Below are 23,478 nucleotides of genomic sequence, written 5' to 3' on the forward strand. Positions count from 1 at the left end.
AAAAACAGAAGTATTTTGTGATGTTATTACAATTTAGAAATAACAGTTAATATATTTTACAATGTCATTTATTTCTGTGATGGTAAAGCTGAATTTTACAGCATCATTACCACAGTCTTTAGTGTCACATGATCCTCAGAAATCATTCTAATATGCTGATTTCTTATTATCAATGTTGCAAACAGCTTGCTGCTTAATATTTCTGCGGAAACCAAGTTCTTTTAGCATGTAGTTTACCGAGGCCTCATTCACAATTCACAAGTGTTGAGTGTTTTGAAGCAGATTTGGAGTTTATCTAGATTGGAGGAGGTGTGAAAACCATTGAAAAGTGGCTCCCTGAGTGTTCACACTTAACACATGCCCTACAAAAACAACCACGCACTGGAATTATGATTGTACAATGGTACATTAAGGTATAGACATTACACTACTACTAAAGAATACAAATAGAATAATTATGTGTAATTGTCTCACTGATATATATATAGAGTAATAAATTCCCCACTGCATATGAGAAAAGCATGACAAGCAGCTTTTTGCGCTAATCGCTCATTTATGAAACGGCAACACGCTCTTCTCAAACATGAGAGATAAACTCTTTCTTGGCGTTACACAATAAAGACAAAATAATAAGGAGGCAGAGTGAATTTATCATCCATCCCTAGTGCCCTCACGTAGTCCTTCTCTTAAAGACTGATCACTTAACTTATAACACACACTATATGTGGTGATGACGTAGATAGAGACTATGGTGATAACACTATGGATGTCTTCGTTTCTCTGCCGCCTTGTTATTTTCATGCACACAGCACTTTAATGTGATGCATGCAAAATACATTGGTTTGGCTGTTTCAAAGTCTTCATCCACAAACAGACGTACATCGTCTGCATAGAAGGTATTTCATTGCACTTTAACAAGTAATCTGAATGGACTATATATGTACAATATTTTAAACGAGTCCTCACTAACGGAGTTTAATGCCACAGTTATGTTAGACTGCATCTCATTCTTGTTTCTGATGCGGTGCGTCTGTCTCGTCATGATTTTCACCGTTGACTGATCCTTGCAGAACATTTAGACTGATAACTTCTGTTCACAGATGTGGCAGATTTATCACAGGACACGCGATATCCATGAACTAGCTGTAGTTAAATCATTCAGTATATGTTTAAAGTATATTTTTTCGATTATTGGTGATACCAATAGGCTCTTTCTCATGCACCTGCGCAGCTTAAAACACCACATAGTTCTGATATGGCAAGAACAAAGAGTCTCTCTCTTGCTCCACACATGCACGATAATATTGTGTATCGTCGACCTCACGGGCTGATGATATGACGATGTGAAAAATGACCATATCGCCCAACACTAGGTCGCACTCACCTTCTGAACTCTTCCAGGCATTCCACAGGTCTTCCACGCTTATGAGCTGGTCGTCACCGTGGAAACTGTTGTGCTTGGCTTTGGGTCATGGTAGTTGAGGTCCTCTCTTAAAAACTGTAGGATAACAGGGAACAAAATGAAATCTATTCCAATTAACAACTCAAGGATGCCAGTACCTTATTCTCCACTAGCAGACTTGTATTCTTTTCATTTCCTGTATAAAGAGCTTCATACCAGAGATTTATTTATTTTTATATTTCCTTTACAAGACTTGAGATGGAGATGTGTAGAAGAGTTTGTCTACAACAGCACAAGCAGCCATTAAAACTACTACAGTGGTACAATTGTAAACATGGTATATTTTAATATCAATATTTAAAGGTGGGGGTGGGGTGAAATGCTATTTCATGAATACTGAGTTTTTTACACTGTTAAAGAGTTGGATTCCCATGCTAAACATGGACAAAGTTTTCAAAAATTAAGTTGTACGTTTGAAGCCTTCCGGTTTGTCACAAGTTTCGGAAAGGTTTTTTTGAGTATGGCTCTGTGTGACGTTAGATGGAGCGGAATTTCCTTATATGGGTCCTAAGGGCACGTCTGCCGGAAGAGCGCGCGCTCCTGTATAGCACAGCACTGAGAGCACAGACATTCACTGATCAGAGCGAGTTCACTGATCAGAGCGAGAGCGTCGCGAAATGTCACAAAAAGAGTGTGTTTTTGAGCGTGCTGCTGCTGACTTCTCGTTCAGTTTCAGCCTAAGGGTCTGATTCTGGATCATAAATAAACGCTGAATCTGACATTAGGCCATGGTTTATTTTGGATGATGGTTTTTTCCTCAATGTCAGAGCCGTTAAATATGTTTTTCAATGGCTTCTGGGTAATGTCACAGCTTCATACGCTCCGACGCAAAAGCCTACTATGCGCTCGTGATTCTTTAGTGCTCCGCCTCCCACACATCACGCTCCAGTTGGTCGTGTTTTCCGGGAAAAATGGTACAGACTATCTCTCTCTGAATATAATAAACCAAAGACTTTTTGAGTTATGGAAGGATGCATACTACTCTATAGTACTCAAGATTAAAGGTGATATTGATGAAACGAGCATTTCCCCCCCCCCCCCCCCCCCTTTAAAGTAAAATATTATAAAATTAACAAAATTTAAAATTAAAAGTCCAATCATAAAGTTAAAATACCTTACATTAAACAATAAATAGAAGATATATACAATGTTATAAAAAAGAACATAAAATAACAAATATATCACAAAGAATCACAGATGTGATCACAGATGTATATATATATATATATATAATATATATATATATATATATATATAGTAAAAGAATAAAAACACCAAAATGGCTTAAATGTAGATCAATATAATATATATTTATTATATAATATTAAAATAAAACCAATAACAATGAACAAATATTTCTAATGGATAAAAGAGGCCTTTACAGCTAAGTAAGGACTTAGTCTATAAGTTAACCCAGCTATGTGAAGCATTACTACATTTTGTTAGTTGCTTGGTTTCCAAGCCGGATAGTCCTGCCCACACTGAAAACTAACTGGACAGAAAATGACTTTGTTTGACCATTTTGAGCAAATGACCAGACATTATTCAATGACAAACTCTTTACTCTAGAGAACACTCAACAGCCAACCCATGCTGCTGGACACGGTCTATCTTACATGTAGACAACCTGATCCTTGAAGACATTCTGGGTCTATTAACGCCATTGAGTGTTCTGAACATATAGAGAGCAAATTAAAAAAGGCTCTGTTTGCTCAGACACAGCAGATGGCAAAATTTTACACAACATAATGCAACAGAAGGTTTAAAGCGCAGTTCATGGGATATTTAAGACTCTAAAGACCTTCAAACTGTAGTTAAACGCAACCGCTGTAGGAGATGTGTCGTAAACATCTAAATATTTAGAGACCAACCACACCTGTTTTCTTGAAATCAAATGTGTTGTTTTAATAGCATTCAAAATGCCTTACGACTGGACATATTGAAACACTGAGAGATGCTTGGCTTTTCCCCCATAGCGGCAATAATTAAAATCCACAATTTCACTTGAAACGATGTCCCCAGGCCATTAAAAAAAAAAAGAAAATGAGTCATGGCTTTCAAACACAGGCCAAAACATTCTTCAACATGCCCACTCAAAGACAAGTGTCGGGCAAATGAGATCTGTGGAAACAGATGCTAAACGTAGCACAACCATTTCTAACGGTTCATTCTGGTGACTGTACACTCCGCTCTATGCCATCAAATCATCATTTGAAGATCTTTAGAAAGTGACTCTCAGAAGAATACCAGGATGCTGGTATCCATTCTGTGGGATTTGCCTTGATGCTGCTTCGAGAAGGCTGGATGCAGCAGGACAGCACGCCTACACAGCATAACGCTCGACTGAAAGGATGCCAGGAAGGGCCAGGCCCTGCGTATGCTTCCAAAACAACACCCAACAAACACAAAGCCCGGCTTTCCTCGGGCAAACAGCCACCAGTTCCAAAGCAGCATCAGAGATTTGGGATATTATTCAAAAAAGAGAGATGGTACAAAAGGCAAATGAGTGTGTTTACTGCTAGTGAACATATTGCTGAAAGAATGAACAAGCCGAGCCTGTCGGCACTGGAGTCTTTCATTGTGGTTTTGAGTGGGCTAGTGTTGTTCAGTGTTAGCTAGTGGGCTAATTCACACTGGTAGCTGCTAGGCTAACTCAATGTGGGTGAAAGAGAAAAACAGATTACAGTACAATGAAACAATGTAGGTTTGGTGAAAAAACATTATATAGGACTAATTTGAACTTAATCCATATAAAACAAGTCCGATTATTTATTTAGGAATATCTAATTGTACCGTATATATACAAATATAGTATAATATTGGGTTTCACACTCAAACAAAAACATTTCAGTCAGAGGCCCAAACTGAGCAAAAATATGTAATTTGATACAGAATGCAGATAATAATTATGACCAAAAAAAAATATTTATATATATTATGATTATGTAACTCAATAAGATTTTTTAAAACATATAGCCGACTAGTTACATAAATTGCATACAGATTTCAGTACGTTTTAGTAAGATAATATTTATGATCAAAGTTCTGTAGTTTTCACTTTGTGGAGCAAAATAAATGATGATTGAGACATGAAAAACTAAATGTTCATCAAAAGCCTGATGCATCATATTTGATATGTATATTTGAACATGATTTGAATAGTCAAAAAAAAACATGCACTATAATAGAGTTCAAATAACATTATAAATATGTAATATTATAAATATGCAGATCTAAAAAAAAAAAAAATAATACAGCTAATACAATCAAGTTAAAAAAGGCTAAAAATATAAACTGGATATTCCACTAAAAACAATCAACCAACAACCACTGCATCTTTATAAACTAGTGGACAAGATTGTTGTTGGATGACTAGTATCATAACTATCTTGAATTATCCTTACTCCTGACTAGTAGTGAAACCAATGCCTCAAATTTGTTCCTGGATCTCAGAGACGCTAAGATAGAAGCTATGAAAACAAGCATGAAATATGTCATTTCACAAGACTAGTCTGCATGTCATATCATATCTTTGTCTGCTAAAATGCTGACATATGCATTACCTCATCACCAGTAGGGCAAAGGTCTAGAAGATGACAAAAACGCATGATAATTGACATGCACAAGTGTAGATTTTGACTAGTAATTCTTCTTTTATCCCATGTAATCATGGAGTTTACTACTAATGATAACTCAAGCTGATCCTAGATGAGCACTCTTTGTGTGAGATGCCTACACATGGGTCTGAAGTTCTGAACTAGTGGTTATAGCCTCTGAAGACCACCGGACTCAAAATAGCACAGTGGGATGGCTTCTGGTTTCCTGTATCTTGCAGCTCAAAGAACTAAATAACACCAACCATGACACACACTGCTGTGCTACGTCACATAGGCTGATACAATTCATGGTGTACTAATGCTTTAACAAGCCCAGATCACTGGAAAGGGCATTAGACAGGATGAAATAGAGAAGGTTAAAAGGATGCAGTCGACTTGAGCACTATAATCTTGAACTGCTAAAAAAAGCTGTGACTGTTAGTTGTGGAAGAGAAAAATCCCATTCATTTTCCCCATACATAAAATATGCCATACTCCCAGTAAATTCCCATTATCCAATAATCACTGAAGAAAAAAATAACACCAATAATATGATTAACTTATGAACAATATTTATTTTCAATATTTGTTTATTATTATTATTATTATATTGTCATTCATATTTCATATGAATATAAATAAAATGCCATTATGTAAATACTGTATATAGTATAGTATATTATTAAATATTATAAGAGTAAAAAACAACAGTTCATTCATTAGTAAAATGAAGTGCAGTCTTGCACCTTTTTTCATATGCTTACACAATTTTAAGTTATACATCTTTTTATGCTTTAAATCAAAGTTTGTAATTTTTTAACAATTTTGGAAGTAGTTGTATTGGTTCATGAATTTATGCAGAAAATTAATTTGAAAAATACTTCCAAAACCATGGCAGTCACTGCTGTACCCCATAGTGTGAATGAACAGACAGCTTGTAAATGAAAAAGCTAATATCGCAAGCGTCAGGGTACCTACCAGCCTGTGGCAGATTATTAATACACCATCATGCTGACCTGAACATTAATCAGCTGTTTAATCAACCACCATCAAGTGTGAGGTTAGAAGAGAACAAAGGTCAATCAACTGCCTAATTATCCAAAAGTTATCCACGTAGAGGCAGCTTTAAAAGCAATTCACTGACCCCATCGGTTTCCGAAACATCCACATTGCCGTTGGCATCGTCGTCCATTTGCTTGTGAATGCTGCGGATGGCCTCAAAACTGAGGATGGCGATCTCATCCTGGCAGAGCAGCTCGTCAATGCGGCAAAACTCTGAAGAAAAGAGACAGACGCAGTTAGTGTGATACTTAAACAAGCCAGGCTGCAAACAAGTCGAATTGCTGGATTAGCTCTCATTTAAGGTGTCGGAAGCCGTTGTTCACTGACAAGCTGCGCAAAACATGCGCAAAATATGATCGTGTTTTTGCGCAGCATGTCAGTGAACAACGGCTCGGTGTAGTTAATGCTGCTCCATGTGAAAGCACATATTTTGGAAAATTTAAAGTTAAAATTAAAGTTTTAAATTAAAGTTGGTGAACCAACCAGCCAAGATCTTTAACCATTACACCATCCTATAGTACTAGAAGCTTTATTGCATTTTAATTGAGAACTGGCGCATTCAACTGGACCACATCAAACAATAAAAGAGCACCTCTTCGGAAATGAAGGTGAGATAAAAAAAACAATATGGCTTGTTGCCTTAGCAATAGTTAATTTAACTGTTGGGGGCCACAAATGACTTTTATGAGACCATTGCATGGTAATGGAGACTGTCTGTGTTTAAAATGATAGCACCGCATCCAATTTCAGAACTCAGAGGTGCCTCTAAACTGTTCCACTCCAAATCCCACTGTGTCCATGGAGGTTTCCAACTCCAACTATGAGGGGGGCTAAAAATAGACCAGCTGTGGTATTAACTTAAACTAGCAAACAACTATATTTAGGATGCCAATCCTTACAGCTGTTGTGTTACCACACTCAAGGTTCTGAGGGCCAGGAAAGCTCTGGTTTGTGCCGAGAGAACCTGCAGTAGTTTGTGTGAAAGTTTCCAAGTGGGAACTTTATCAGATCAGAGCGTGTGGTACTAGAGAGACTGTGATGTATCCGGTTGTGCTTGTGTATATCAAGAGAGTTATAACACAAAAGGAACCAGTCCAAGAGACCAATGAGCTGCAAAAATAAACCTTGGCATCTGTCTTTTCATAACACAAGACATGCATTTAGAAACCTAAGAGGAGATGTCTTTTAAAGCTTTCCAAGAACCAAGGCAGAAACCTATCAAAGCCACCCTGAAGGCCTGGTAGATGATTGGGAACCAGGCTTGGGGGCTGAAAACTAGACAAGGGGAGAGGCATATCTGGTTTCTGAAATGAATCACCTACCAAGTAAAATGAACTACAACCTTTATATTAGATGTACTGTTTTAAATACCAGGCTGTACTCAAGACAAATAGAGCAAACCAGAAGAAAGTGAGCAATATCTATATGTTGTTCAACTGCTCGTCTCAGATGTCAGTAAAGACAGATTTCTGCTTGTTCATGGTAGTAACACACTACTCTCCTGCCTAGTGACATCTCCTCTGACGTCCTGTGATCGTATTTCAAGGGCAGGGTCTCTTTTTGGACTTTTTTAAGTGAATGTGTCAAACGTGATGTTTCAAACAAATTGGATCAATAAATATTTGTAAAAATCAGACTGCATTATAAATGTAACTTTTAGGTCCAAAACATACATTATTCTAAACAGGAATGCAAATAAATAAATAAATAAATAAATAAACCTTAACTGCAATCAGTCAAGAATATATATCAGAACGGTCGATCATGGCGAGAAACAGTTTGGCGAAAACTCAGCTAGTTGGCGCAACAGTTCAAACACTTATAGTTAACTACCAAAGTAACAGCTAGGAAACTCAATCGACCCCCTGAGAACAGTGAGAAAAACGATTAACAATAGGATGGCACACTAGCAATGCTTTTGCATACTTGTTTAGAGTATTTTTCTGGCTTTAGGTTACCAGCTGATGTCCCACATAAAGTGTTTTATATAACCTGAACAGGCCTAAGATCAAAAGCACTGCTCAAATCCATGAACACTGTCTTTGTAAGAAACATGACTCTCTATATCTAATCAGGGTTCAGTGAATACAGTTAATGCAAAAGTCCCCTTTAGCAACAAATACAACAGTCCAGCTAGTCACGAGGAGTTAAAAACTAACTCGATCATCTAAATATTTCCTCTTTAAAAAAAAGCAAGAAATGGGACAACAAGCCACTAGTTATCTTCTGTCAATCTGCTGTTATGTAACAGACAGGACTCAGGAGATGAGGGGCTGGCTGGCTGTTTGGGGAGGCTGTGGACTAGTGCACAAACTGCAGCTCATGGGATAAAGTCTTCTCCAACAGGACTGGAATCTAATCCAGGCCGACCAGGGGCATGAGCGTTGTTTACTGTGTGAAGCCTGACCATCAGCCTCAGGAGACGCTTGAGCTCCATCGGTGTGGTTCTCAGACCTGACACACACAGGAAGTACCAAAGATCAAGGCCTGCGGAGGCGGGGTGGGGACAGATCCTCCCCGCTGAAGCTTGAGAGAGCTTTTGGTCACAGGGAGAAAGATGAGGTCAATAATTCATGAAATCCCTTTTATATTTGTGTATATTTTAAAATGTAATGTATTCCTGTGATGGCAAAACAGAATTTTCAGCAGCTATTACTCTAGTCTTCATCCTTTAGAAATCACTCTAATAAGGTATGCTGATTTGGTCTATAGCAGGGTTATTTTATAGTTATAGTTTTTAATCAGTATTTTCAATAATTTTCTCATCTTATACTTTCAGTCTCAATTTTGGTTGAGGGTTTAAGAATTTTTTTTTTTTTTTTATTGTCTACATGTTTTTTTCACAATTTTTATTTCAACTTTAGTTTTAATTAAGTACAGGACTATAAACTAAATGGAAATGAGAAATGTTGTAAAGTAACAAAAAACATATGGTTTGTTTTAGTTTTAGTTAACCGTAAGTTATGATATTAAATTATATTTATAACCCAGAAGCATTTCGTACTATTATCAACTTTGAAGGCAGTTGTGCAGATTTTTTGGAAACTGTGATGCATTATAAATGTATTTACTGTCACTTGATCAATTTAATGTGTTCTTACTGAATAAAGGCATCCTTTTTTAGGGATGTTGAAATTAACATTAATTCAGAAACCATTTTCTTATTTTGTCATCATAACATTATGGTTAGAGTAAAAAAAATAAAAATAAATAAATGACTCATCGATAAAGGCCAAAGTTACCACATTTCCCACGTGCCTGTTAATCTATGTGCTGGGAAAGCCAGTAAAACTGCATTATATTAGTCTAATAATAGGGGCTTAATACTCATCGCTTTATACTGTCTATATAACTGACTTGGCCTGTTATTTTAATGCGGTCAAACACACTTGTGCCTGATGCAAAGAATAAATTATCTTAAACACGGAAATATTTGCATTGTAAAACACCCATAGATGATTCTAAAGCCACAGCTTCTGAAATGTCATGCAATGAGCCCAACCTGCTCAGAAATGACGTCACACACCAGTTGCATATAGCGTGTATACAGCATGATCATTTGCAATGCAAACTTCTTACCCATAGAAAATATTTATATTAACCTGTTTCAGATGCAAAATAACAACCACCTATGACTTCCCACAATCGGAGACAGAACAAGGATATGTTTAGATTGAGAGCAGCATGCTACTTTATCTTTGCAATATGTAGTGTGTGTAGAGTATGCAAATTATTCGCATGCACAAGATACCCATGTTATCTGCTACATTTGCACGATAAACTCGAATTGACCTTTCATTTCCAGTTTGATGAATGAAGTGGAATACCAGCTACAACTACCAATGTTTTTATCACTATAATATGATAAAAGTACAAACACTCATACAGAAATATGCATTAAAGATGCAAAATAACTATGTCTAACTACTTAAAATGCTAAACACGGCATATTACCATTTGAAATCGTAGATTTGATTTGCAGAGTTATGGTCAACCCTCTAAAGGTCAATTCAGTGCTAATTTTAGAGTGAAAATGGTGGATACACAATACAGCTCATTCAACCAGTAGCAGAGTGGTGTATTATCATTTAATGACTGGGCTCTGCCAGTTCAACAAATGCATAAAAAGTAACACACTCTGGACTTCAGGCAGTTTTCCCAAAGGGCCCTTGAGTCATTACAAATCAGATGGTTGATTCAATAACAGAACACAGAAAAGAAAGACCACCAGAAGGCCACTGTAAAAGACAACTTTTACATCATTGAAGCAGAACATGATTGATGACACCCAAATATAACTTCAACGTCACCCAGTTCACATGTTACAATACTAGCTATGTAAAAAGTAACAGCATTAAGAAAATTGTCTGCTTAAAGTTTTCAAATAAGATTAGAGAAAAAAAAAAAAAAACACGGTTCAACCATTCACTGATGCTCCGGAAGGAAATAAGAGGGATTAAGAGCCGGGGGGTGAAAAAATTTGAATATCAAGGTAAATTGTACTTAATTTGTCTTACAAGAAACATGTAAGTATCTTCTGTTGCTTCCAAAGGGCAGTACTAATTTGAAAAAAAAAAAAAAAAAAAAAAAAAAATGATTATATATCAACAAAATAAGAAAAATTTGGAAATCTTCATCCTGTTCAAAAGTTTTCACACCCTGGATCTTAATGCATCGCATTTTCTTCTGGAGCAACAGTGAATGTTTGAACCTTTTTTAATATTGGTGTTCGAGTCCCTCAGTTGTCCTAAATATGAAAAGATGGATCTCAAAATCATAAAGTCACTGCGGAAATATGCAAAAGATGCAGGAAAACTGAAGGTTCCGCAGTACATGAAGGATTTTTCTGAACAGTGCTCAGTTTAACTGTTCAGAACAGACAAGCAACTCATGAAAATCACAGAACATTAAAAATAATGTGAAAACGGTGGTAGACCACCACATTTTTTCTTTTTTTTTTCAAGGCCGAGTCTAAAATATGTAGATATATTTTCACATTATTACATCACTTCACTCTTAACTAAAACTGGTTTGTTTTGTAGAGCAGTCATCTGGGCAAGAAGCAACAAATCCCAAACATCTCTCAAAAGTCAACTCAGATGAACTCTAAGGACAAGCCACCCTTTATATGGGTCTAAAACACATTACAGAAGCAATTGTACACACTTTAATGCTCTAGTCACCTTAATTTGACATGCTGCCACAGAGCAGCGCAAGTGAGGAAAGTGCTAACAGAATGCATTCCCTTCCTATTCTCAGCCCGGCCGCATTTAGACCCCCATACAATTTCTAAATAAGATACAGCACTGGGACAGGGGACTACAAAGCACAGAGCACTTTGAAGTACATCTCGCTTGTTGTTACTAGCTACTTTTTCTCCAATGTAAAATAATAACTCCATTTCAAACTCACCTGAGACACTGTTGTCCGATGGTAAGGGGTCTGGGCTTACAGGATTGGATTTGTCCGCTCGACATTCCAACAAGAAGCATATACATGCAATCCAGAAAGACACCAATCTCTTGGGATCCATAGTGGGAAAGCTGGTTTGGGATACGAGCGAGAAAGATCATGTCAGCAAACCAACAATCCAACCCTGCATGTCAAGTCATGTTTTAAAAGAAAACTAATATATTAATAATGTAGGTCCCACTTACACTTTTGTTTAAATGCATTATTTCTAAGGTTAAAAATAATAGTAAAAAAAAAAAAAAAAAAAAAAAGTTATCTTTTATTAGTGGTCAATTGGACCCCCAGTAAAATATATGAAGATATATTAAAAAACACAATAAATAAAAGTTTAAAAACATTAATAAATAATAATAATAATTATTATAAAAATTTAATTCAATTAAATTAAAACGAATGCAACTTTTTTCTCTCTCTCGTGATGACGTGTAATGAATACTATCAAGTCTCACCTGTCAATTAAAGTCAACATTTTTTAAGTGGAAACTATAGTCCAGCCCTTGCTTAACTACTATAATCACCATTTAAAAAGTTTACAGTTTGAAATGTTTAACTTAGCTTTACAACAATGCATGAAGGATAGCACGGACTTTACAAAATAATATTTTTAATAATTAACACATTAACCTACCTATTATACAGCCAGATATGGTCCAGGAGCAGACTTTTTACTGGTAATAGTTGTTTCACCTACATTTGCTTAACAAAATCAGTCATAAATAGCTGATTCATAATCCGCGACACTGTATTATCTTTATAGTCATGCGGTTGAATGCGCAGCTGGCTTTCTAGCGCACGAGGCCACTGGTTCTCACCTTTCCCTCTTCCTAAACAACCAAATCCATCTCTAAAACGATGCGTGACGTAAAACAGAGAAACTAAACGTTAAACCGTTTAAAATGAGCTGCGTTACCTCGGATCCTCGTTGAGACCGTCTCAGTGTTTGAGGTTAGTCTTCAGCTGCTCTTTCCTCCCATCAGACTCCATTGAGGCTTTGTGTTGAAACACTCCAGAAACACACGGCCGCGCGGTTCTGTCCGGTTTTCCGTCCCGATGAGAGAATACGTCAGGTGCACGGTGGTTCAGTCGTCCTCACTCAGGGACAGAAGCAATTGAGGCCAAATAAGCTGCGCTTCCTCCTCGATTCAAGCCGGGCTCGCAGTCTGCGGCGCGACGCATGCGCAGTCACACACTCCCTGCACAGGCTCTGTTATAACAAGCACATGCTGCTTAGTTCAAGGTGTCGACTTTACATTAAATTGTTTTTTTTTTCTGTATATTGAATTAATTATATATTCTAGCATTTTTACAATATAATTATGGTGTTCATTATGTTTACCACAGTGGAGGGTTAACATATTTTTCAGTACTGTCAAACGATTAATCAAGATTAATCCCATCCAAAATAAGTTTTTATTTACATAATTTACATGTCTGTGTTCTGTGTATATTTATTATGCATATGTAAATATACACACATATTATATTTTGAGTATATACTGTATTTTGAAATTATTTACATGTTTATATTTATATGAATAGGCTATAATTTATATTATATATAAAAATCTATTTAATATACATATATTTTTTTCTGAAATATATGCATGCATGTGTCTGTATTTATATATACATAATAAATATACACAGCACACACACAAATGTGAACATTTTTTTTTCTTTTGTTTGCGATTAATCGCGATTAATCTCTTGACAGCAATAAATGTTAATAACTAATTAGATTTTATAATATTACATTTATTTTAATAATTGTTATAAGACTTCTGATTACACATAGTACTTTACATAATAATAATTATTATTATTTATATAGCACTTTTCTGGGTACTCAAAGTGCTTAACATGAAAGGGGTTGATCTCCTAAACCACCATCAATGTGCAGCATCCACCTGGATGATGCGATGGCAGCAATATTGCGCCAGATCGCCCACCACACACCAGCTTATTTGTGGAGAGGAGACCGAGTGATGAAGCCAATCAGTGTATATGGATGATTAGGGGGCCATGATGGACAGAGGCCAATGGGTGAATTTGGCTAAGATGCTGAGGTTACACCCCTACTCTTTTTCAAAGGACATCCTGGGATTTTTAATGACCACAGAGAGTTAGGATCTTACAGTATAGTGTCCTCATCACTATACCAGGTTGTTAGGACCCACACAGACCACAGGTTGAGTACCCCCTGCAGGCCTCACCAACTCTTCCAGCAGCAACCTAGTTTTCCCAGGAGGTCTCCCATCCAGGTACTGACCAGACTCAGCTAGCTTCAATGGGCGACCAGTCTTGGGTTACAGGGTGGCTATATTCCCTTATACTAGTATGCTTTGTATTAACTTAAATTATTTTTCTACATTTAGGCACTTAACTGGCCCTTTTATCCAAAGCTACATTCATTACATTCAATTGATACATTTTATCAGTTCAAGCACCTGGGAATCAAACCATGACCCTAATGTTGCTAGTGCTCTGATGTTTGAGCTGCAATCTAAAATATAGAAAATCATTTACTAACCTTAATATCTAACCTACTTCCTTAATTTGGGGCTTACAGGGCATTTATTTTTACACAGATTTCTGCAGAAATCCCACAAATTCAGTGCAGAAAATATGATAAAGACAACACAACATGACTGCACTATAAAACACTCTGCCTAATCACCAGCAACAAATAGTCAATAATTATACAACTTTCAGTAGTGGATAGAAGGACGCAAGAGAAGTGGCCCTTTGACCTGTGCAAAAAAAAAAATGAAAAATGAAAGCGCATTCACTGTTTGATTGGACACCCACGTCTGCTATGATGGTGTTTTCCTAACACTTCTTTTTCCAATGGACTGCAGAGCGTGCTTGTTTGCGAAAAGATAGCACTGCCTCCTAGTGGCCTCGTGATGACACTGCAATAAGTCACTAATGGATGTGAACATTTCACAGTTTCAGTTTGAAGCATCATCCCACGCTCTTGTAGATCATACATGGCGAGTTTAAATGAATAATTCACCCAAAATGAAAATCAAAATGAAATCTGCTAAAAAAGTACTCACCCTCTGGCCGTGCAAGTCCATGTTTCTTCATGGGAACAAATCTAATAAGGATTTTCTGACCAAAGTACCAGTCCATAATCCATGGTGACGTTTCCTCCACTGAAAAAGTACTTCCACTCTTGTTCTCTCACATCAAAATCCACCAACATATTTGTTTAGAACTGTTTTTGCTTGTAAACTGTTTCTTGTTACATGCACACACATTTCCAGATTGATACAATATGACTTTTTCACTGGAGAAAGCAATATTATATATAGAAGATTGGAGCCAACAGTTTGAACTGAACAAAATAAAATAAAATTAATATCGATGGCTATGTTTCTTACAAACATGCATCTTTATTGCTCCACGAGATGTTAACGGATGGACTGGATCTGTATTTGTGGATTATTGTGATGTTTTTATCAGCTTTTCTGGACTCTCATTCTGACGGCACCCATTCACTACAGAGGGTATGTACATATCAAATGTGTCTATATGCAAATGTCTTTCTTTTTGACATGCACCCCATTAAGTTATGGTCTACATCATCTTTAAACTTCTCCACCGCACTTTGCTTTTTTGTGTCACTGACTTCCTCTCAGCGCACTAGGCTGTGCTCACTTCCTCCTTCAGTCCCCTGTGTCACTGTATTTAGGGACAGTTTTATTCATACCACTGTTGACAATTTCCTGGACACTCTTTTGTATCATGCCCGGTGAGTTTATCTCTTATTTGCACTTAATTCTCTGTCCCAAACTCTGTGTCCTATTAGACTTTATTGTAGGCCAGATTTCATATGCATCTCTGGTTTGATAATTTGTAAACTGATAAGAATACAATGATGTCATTAGAGCAGTACATCCTTTTTTTATTATTCTGTTGTAGTCTAATGGAGCTCCGTTGTGGTTTATGCATCTGACCAAATAACAATACAAGTTCATATGTAATGTTATTTTACATTTTGTATGTATTAAATATAATACAGAAAGACAGACAACATGTAGTTTTCTACTTAATATATAGTGCAATTGTGTTGGTAGCATTTGGATATACAACACAGACAATATTGTATTTTTTAGAAAATAAATGAAAAAAAAAAACAAGATCAGAGGATTTAAAGGAGAAAAGTATCAGCTGAAATATGTGAGATGCAAATACTCTGATTTGATCTGATTGACTTTGTAGTTTATTCTGACAGCCCACTTATATGGAAAGAGACTGTCTGTGGAGTGACTGTCAATGTAATATTCAGTGAATATGCTTGTGAATATGTAGTGTTGAAAAAAAAAATCCTGGTCAGTAAGTACTCTTATCTTTAAAAATTTGACATGCAGCTAAATGTCAACATACAATTTTAATTATTCTTAAACATGCACTCTGATTCCTGGAAAATGGATTGTAGTCGTTTTGATTGGAGCTTAAGATTTGTCCCAAATACTTTCAGCGCAATATGAAACGTTCGATAAGTGAATGGACTGTGGGTGGTTCGTGACCCTTAAAACAGTAAGCTGTACGGTTTTAAGTTCTAGTTTTTTTGAAAAAAGGAACTGTTTTTTGTCAGCAAAGTCATGTTAGACCCCTACGTTTATAAATAATCTACTGATTTCACATTTCAAATTCAGATGTGCATAACTAGAGCCTTCAACAGTTAAAGGGTTAGTTCACCCAATAATCAAAATTATGTCATTAATAACTCACCCTCATGTCGTTCCAAACCTGTGAGACAGCCGTTTATCTTTGGAACACAGTTTAAGATATTTTAGAATTAGTCCGAGAGCTCTCAGTCCCTCCATTGAAGCTGTGTGTACGGTATACTGTCCATGTCCAGAAAGGTAAGAAAAACACCATCAAAGTAGTCCATGTGACATCAGAGGGTCAGTCAAAAACTACGACTTTATTCAGCATTGTCTTCTTTTCCGTGTCTGTTGTGAGAGAGTTCAAATCAAAGTTTGTGATATCCGGTTCGCGAACGAATCATTTGATGTAACCGGATCTTTTTGAAACAGTTCACCAAATCAAACTGAATCGTTTTAAAAAGTTCATGTCTCCAATACGCATTAATCCACAAATGACTTAAGCTGTTAACTTGTTTAATGTGGCTGACACTCCCTCTGAGTTCAAACAAACCAATATCCCGGAGTAATTAATTTAATCAAACAGAACTGAAGATGAACACCGAGCCGAACCAGATAACGAACAAAAGACTGACTCATCGGTTTTCGGATCACCATTAGTTCTTTCGGACAGCGTCATTGGCGATGATTTCCCTTGATTCAAGTCTTCGGTTTACCTGGGCTCATAAAATTATCACAGAATCAGTTCAGAATCAATCACCAAAAGAATCAGTTCGGTCTGACCACACATGTGCAGTATAATCAGCTCCTCGGTTCTCGAATCGGACGCGTCTGACTGAAACGGTTCTTGACTCGTGAACGAGTCATTATCTGGCTCGGCTCGGTGTTCATCTTCAGTTCTCTCTTCACAGCAGTTCAGTCAGTGTACTGTTTGAGTAAATGAATTACTCCGGGATATGGGTTTGTTTGAACTCAGAGGGAGTGTCAGCCACATTAAAAAAGTTAACAGCTTAAATAATTTGTGGATTAATGCGTTTTGGAGTCGCGAACCATTTAAAACGATTCAGTTCGATTTGGTGAACTGGTTCAAAAAGATCCGGTTACATCGAAGGATTTGTTGGTGAACCGGATATCACAGACTGCTTTGATTTGAACTCTCTCACAACAGACTATTGCTATTTTTGGACCAAAATGTATTTTCGATGCTTCAACAAATTCTAACTGACCCTCTGATGTCACATGGACTACTTTGATGATGTTTTTCTTACCTTTCTGGACATGGACAGTATACCGTACACACAGCTTCAATAGAGGGACTGAGAGCTCTCGGACTAAATCTAAAATATCTTAAACTGTGTTCCAAAGATGAACAGAGGTCTCATTGGTTTGGAATGACATGAGGGTGAGTTATTAATTAAATAATTTTGATTATTGGGTGAACTAACCCTAAGTCAACATGTAAAGAGTCGACAGCCTCTTCATTAGATTTGTTTTCAAGCTGAGGAGAATGCACATCATATGTTTTCAAAAATAATGCAATATTATTACATTATTGCAGAGTTTCAAATGATGTTAAAGGCATTGTTCAACCAAAAATTAAAATTCTGTCATCATTTACTCACCTTTACGTCATTCCAAAACTGTATGCATTGCTTTCTTACTGTATGTTGAACATAAAAGAAGATATTTTGAAGATTGCTGGTAATCAAACTGTTGGTGGTTCCCACTGACTTCCATAGTAGGAAAATAAATTGATTACCAGCAATCTTAAAAATATCTTCTTTTATTTTCAACATAAGAAAGCAATTCATACAAGTTTGGAATGACATGATGGTGAGTAAATGTTAACAGAATTGTCATTTTTGGGTGAACTATCTCTTTAACAGTCACCCATATGAGATGAATTACTTCCCTGCTAGTTCAGTGCAAATGTTCTTCTCAGAAAGATATAAATAAAGGTCACTGACAACACTAATGTTTTGTGGGCGTTAAGCATGGTCATTTTTAGCTGTGACACACGTGATAATTTGACATAAACATGGCTTATACAACCATGATGGTCATCTAGCATGAATATATTCATTCATATTGTTTAACCAGTGTTAAAATGACTGTTTATATATATATATATATATATATATATATATATATATATATATATATATATATATATTTATCAATGATTCAAGTTTAATATATTCAGCTTTTTGCATGTCGTTTTAAACTCAAGATTTTCTTTCTCACATGGAACACAAAATTAGTCTTATGATCACCAGGAATGCATTTGAAAATAAATAAATAAATAAATAAAGTAAAATCAGAAATATTTTTACAATTTAAAATATTTGTTTACAATTTGAATACATTTGAAATTGTTATTTATTCCTGGGATGTAAGGCAGAATTTTCAGCATCATTACTCCAGTCTTCAGTGTCACATGACCCTTCAGAAACCACTCTAATATGCGTAATTGCTGTTCAAGGAACATTAGTTATTAATATCAAACATTTATGATAATAATAATAATAATAATAATAATAATAATAATAATAATAATAATATATATATATATATATATATATATATATATATATATATATATATATATATATATATATATATATATATATATATATATATATATATATATATATATATATATATATATATATAGATAGATATATATATATATATATATAGATATAGATATAGATTTATTAGAATGAATTCTGTAGGATCATGTGACACATAAAACTGGAGTAATGGTGCTGAAAATTCAACCTTACATCCCAGGAATAAATTACATTTCAAAATATATAATAATAATAATAATAATAATAATAATAATAATAATAATAATAATAGAAGAATTTGAAATTGTAATATTATTTAACAGTTTTTACTGTTCTTAGTATATTTTGGATCAAATAGGCCTTTCAGATTTTTGGTAGAATTTTGTTTCGGCTAAATATCTCATGTACTGCATACAAGTCATAGACAACGTTTGATCCTTGCGTGTCTTTCAGTTATTGGAAGCTGAAGGCAGAACAACAATGCAGAACATCAAGTGTGTCGTGGTTGGAGACGGTGCGGTTGGGAAGACCTGCCTCCTGATTTCCTTCACCACCAACGCCTTTCCTAAAGAATACGTTCCCACCGTGTTTGACAACTACAGTGCACAGCTGGCTGTAGACTCTAAAGTCATCAGCCTGAATCTGTGGGACACCGCGGGACAGGAGGAGTACGACCGTCTACGGACCCTCTCCTACCCACAGACCAACGTCTTCATCATCTGCTTCTGCATCGTCAACCCCTCGTCCTACGAGAACGTCAAGCTAAAGTGGTACCCTGAGGTGTCGGAACACTGTCCTAATGTGCCCATCCTGCTGGTGGGGACTCAAAAGGATCTGAGAGATGATCCAGAGGTGCTGAAGAAGCTCAAGGAGAGGAACCTGTCGGTGGTGTCCCAGCAGCAGGGGGCGGCGCTGGCCCGACAAATCAAGGCCAGCAAGTACATGGAGTGTTCAGCGCTCAGCCAGGACGGGGTGAAGGAGGTGTTTACAGAAGCAGCTCTCGCTTTCCTCCACCCCAAATCAAAAGCCCGCAAGAAATCGTGTGTGCTACTTTAAATGGGACGGGACATGAACATATGTATTTTTTATGGGGTATTTGTTTCATCACATGTACATATGAACAAAAATCACACTTAATAAAACGTACAAATGTCTTTACATTATATACAGTACAACAAAATATCATACTAAGTGGTATTTATTTCAAGGGGAAATAAAATAATAAATGATAGGATTCAAATAATAAATCAGTACAAACACACTGTAAATGCTCAACATAATTAAACAGATTAGTCAATCGTGTGCACAAGAGTGCACAGAACTGACACATTATAAGTCAGTGTTTTGAATTTAATGAACTTGTTTCTTTTTCATTTAGAGGAACTTGAATTTAACTGAAACTGGGCTGGGGATTTCTATTTCCCAGCACGCTTTGCCATGGCACTCAACATGGAGAGTACATGCTACATAATTATTTTTTTTTTTATGCCAGATTTAGAAGAACTTCTGTTTGTGACTAGTTGAGCATAAGATGCTTTACTGAATGTTAAATGTTCTTTACTTCTTTACTTATTAAGCTATTGCTATGCTATCAAAGTCTTGTGTTAATTAGCATGTTAGCATTTAGCTAGTTATAGTCTAAATTTCCACTACCAAAAATATTTAAATTTATATTACGCTATAATGTTAGTTGAAGTGTTTTCAAAATATATGAGTTACAGAAATTTACTCAATTATTTCAAGATAAGAGCAATTAACATGTATTAATAATCTGAGAGTTCCTCTTAAACCTCAAATTAAATTGTTGATGTAATTATATACATTTTCTTTTTTCTTCTTTTTCTTTATTCATTTGCTTTATTCTGTTAACTTATTTGGGTATGCAAAATAAAGACAAACATGTGGGTGTCAAACATTCTGGAACATGTTTATAATTGATTTAATCAACACTGTTAACTATTATTTTCTAAATTGTAACCAAAAGAAAGATTGTTGGGGTATATTTTACGAGAAAATCCTATTTCAGGTTTTTTTGTTTTGTTTTGTTTTGTTTTGTTTTTGTTATTACTTGAAAATTTCTACTTGAAAATGTGTGACTTGCAGTTTTTGTAATAATTTGTGAAATTTACAAGCAATTTGTGTTTTAGACAGAATTTTTGGCTCTGGTAATTTTGGTTTTAGTATATATATATATATATATATATATATATATATATATATATATATATATATATATATATATATATACAGGAAAGAAAGAAAGAAAAGAAAGAAAGAAAGAAAGAAAACCAAATAATATATTTTGTATATGGAAGTTATTGTAGTATGAACAAATTTAAAGACAAGAAAACAAATGCTATTTTTAAGATAAAATAAAGATAAATATTTGATTCAGTGTTGTAGTAGTTTTCATCCACTTTGTTACTAAGATTGTGTTGGTAGAAAGTTTCATTTTCAGTTATCCAGATATTTTGCAAATATGAATCATGATAAGAAGAACAAGACTTGATTTCAATATAATGTTCATTTCCATATTTAACTGTCACACTTGCTCAGAACCTCATTTCAGCATTTAGAATTTAATATCAATATATCATATACTGTTAAACACAAGAAAGAAATGTTGTGCCACTTGTGTGTGAATCAGTTCACACAACCCACTGTCACAGCATAATTTTTTTTTTTGTATAAAATGCTGAATTTGTACTTTCCCGGACACATTAATAAAAAGGAGGAACCGTTTATGCAAATCTGCGCTTTACACACTTACCTCATGGTTACAAAACATGAAACTCATTAGTTTCAGGTTCATTTTTTGGGGGAGATGTGTTTGTGGCTGCTTATGAAGCAGTTTTCATGTACTTTCTTTTGTGTCGATGTTCAAGTCTCTTGTCAGTGAGAGCAGAAGAAACGAGAAACATCCACTTCCCTTTAAATCCACAGCTATTTCTGGCACAGTTTGCAGCTGTCTTGGTTTTGAGGTATGTCTGGAGAGACATGAGAGCAGAACAAAATAAAATAAAATAAATTAAAATAAAATAAAATAAAATAAAATAAATTAAAATAAAATAAAATAAAATAAAATAAAATAAAATAAAATAAAATAAAATAAAACTTTCAAGCTCTAGAAAATAAATAAATAAATAAAATATCTGATCCTCTTCGTAGAGCTACACATTGCCTCATTTGAAAGTAAAATGAAGTAGACTCGCACGAGACTGCTACAGTTTCATACTCAGACAAACACTGCTGTTCATTCACGTAAATTCTGACCAAAAGCCGTTGAATTTGACAGTGTTATATCCTCTGGCAAACACAAAACAACACACTCATCTTTTTTAGACCTTGTACTTGCTTTCATTATGTTTTAACATTTTCTTTCCCATTAATATAATTATTCAAAAGATTTTCAATTTCCAAATACAGCCAAATTGTAACTCCAATTACAAATCCATCAGTTTATTTGATCATGTAAATTACATATTCTTCCTCTTCTCCTAATCATATGAAAATGAGATCCTCTTCAGTCTGATTTGGCCCTACAGTTTGTCCAGTGGAATTATGTGCTGATACTGCCACCTTGTGGTCAAAGATTGAAAGCACCTCATTTAAACCTGCTATACGTGACAAAGAGCTGCTGGGGCCCTCACTGTATTCACAATCAAAATAATGGTGACATTAGCAAACCGCTGTGAGGTCAGCTGATGTTCAATCAATGTGAAGTTGCATGATTTTTTTAAAAAATATACTTCCAAGGGTGTGAAGCAATGATTATGTATTTTGTTTATTTTATTTTATATAATTGTTTTCAAAGCAAAAATATATAATTTCATTCTAAAATTTTGCAACACACAGTATTTTCCTGTGTATTTCTGTGAAGCTGCTTTGAAACAATCTGTTTTATATGAATATCTATATAAATTAATAAATTACATTAATATAATTTAGCTCATATAAGTTAATTGATTAATATATATATATATATATATATATATATATATATATATATATATATATATATATATATATATATATATATATATATATATATACCGTAGCTTTGGGATGGACATAATATGGATGGACATAATGTTGTTGTTAATATGTATTCAATTTATCAATTACAGTTTTAAGACTATGAACTATTTACAATTAATAGGAAAAGGAAAAGTTTTTTTTATTATTATTATAAAATTATATAATTAATTATATAATTATTATATAATTTATTTGAATAATTATATTTAATTATTGTGTTATTAAATAATAATAAATACATGTTTATTTAATGGCATGAAAACCTGGACATATAATACGTCAAATACAGTGAGGCTGGATTACACATGTGCTCTGATTGGTGGATTAATCGGTTTAGTGTCTCTGTGTTTTATTGACTTTCATACAGCAGCTGTCACCTGTCACTTTACAGGTATTTCTCATAGCAGAGCTTCAATGAAGTGAACTGAGAGAAGTCTGCCAAGAATGTGCAATATTTAACCTTTATTTTACTTCTGCTTGATGTTTGTACCAGATAATGTATTATTCTTTCTTACATATCAATCATATCCATATCTGTTTGATTTTCTGCAGGTTTTTAGCCAGTGATAGGATTTAAACCTTCTTTCATTTCTAAGCAAATTCATATTACACAGTCTAATGTTTAGTTAAATGTTTAACTTGCATTATTAGCTGCTTAT

General features: G+C 35.0%; 2 protein-coding genes across 2 annotated transcripts; one reads left to right on the top strand and one right to left on the bottom strand.

The window, feature by feature from the left end:
* Window positions 1–1,423: 1,423 nt before the first annotated feature.
* On the bottom strand, window positions 1,424–12,779 carry LOC113071904 (stromal interaction molecule 1-like). The gene is made up of 4 exons (XM_026245190.1): window positions 12,503–12,779; window positions 11,533–11,663; window positions 6,203–6,333; window positions 1,424–1,498 (listed from the first exon to the last, which is right to left on the bottom strand). Exons 2-4 carry the CDS (start codon window positions 11,651–11,653, stop codon window positions 1,424–1,426), a joined length of 327 nt encoding a protein of 108 aa, XP_026100975.1. The 5' UTR covers window positions 11,654–11,663; window positions 12,503–12,779.
* Window positions 12,780–15,150: 2,371 nt separating this feature from the next.
* On the top strand, window positions 15,151–20,252 carry LOC113071905 (rho-related GTP-binding protein RhoG). The gene is made up of 2 exons (XM_026245191.1): window positions 15,151–15,349; window positions 19,235–20,252. Exon 2 carries the CDS (start codon window positions 19,262–19,264, stop codon window positions 19,835–19,837), a length of 576 nt encoding a protein of 191 aa, XP_026100976.1. The 5' UTR covers window positions 15,151–15,349; window positions 19,235–19,261; the 3' UTR covers window positions 19,838–20,252.
* The last annotated feature ends 3,226 nt before the right edge of the window (window positions 20,253–23,478 follow it).

The sequence above is a fragment of the Carassius auratus genome, unplaced genomic scaffold (assembly GCF_003368295.1).
Source record: "Carassius auratus strain Wakin unplaced genomic scaffold, ASM336829v1 scaf_tig00008429, whole genome shotgun sequence".
Classification (NCBI taxonomy): domain Eukaryota; kingdom Metazoa; phylum Chordata; class Actinopteri; order Cypriniformes; family Cyprinidae; genus Carassius; species Carassius auratus.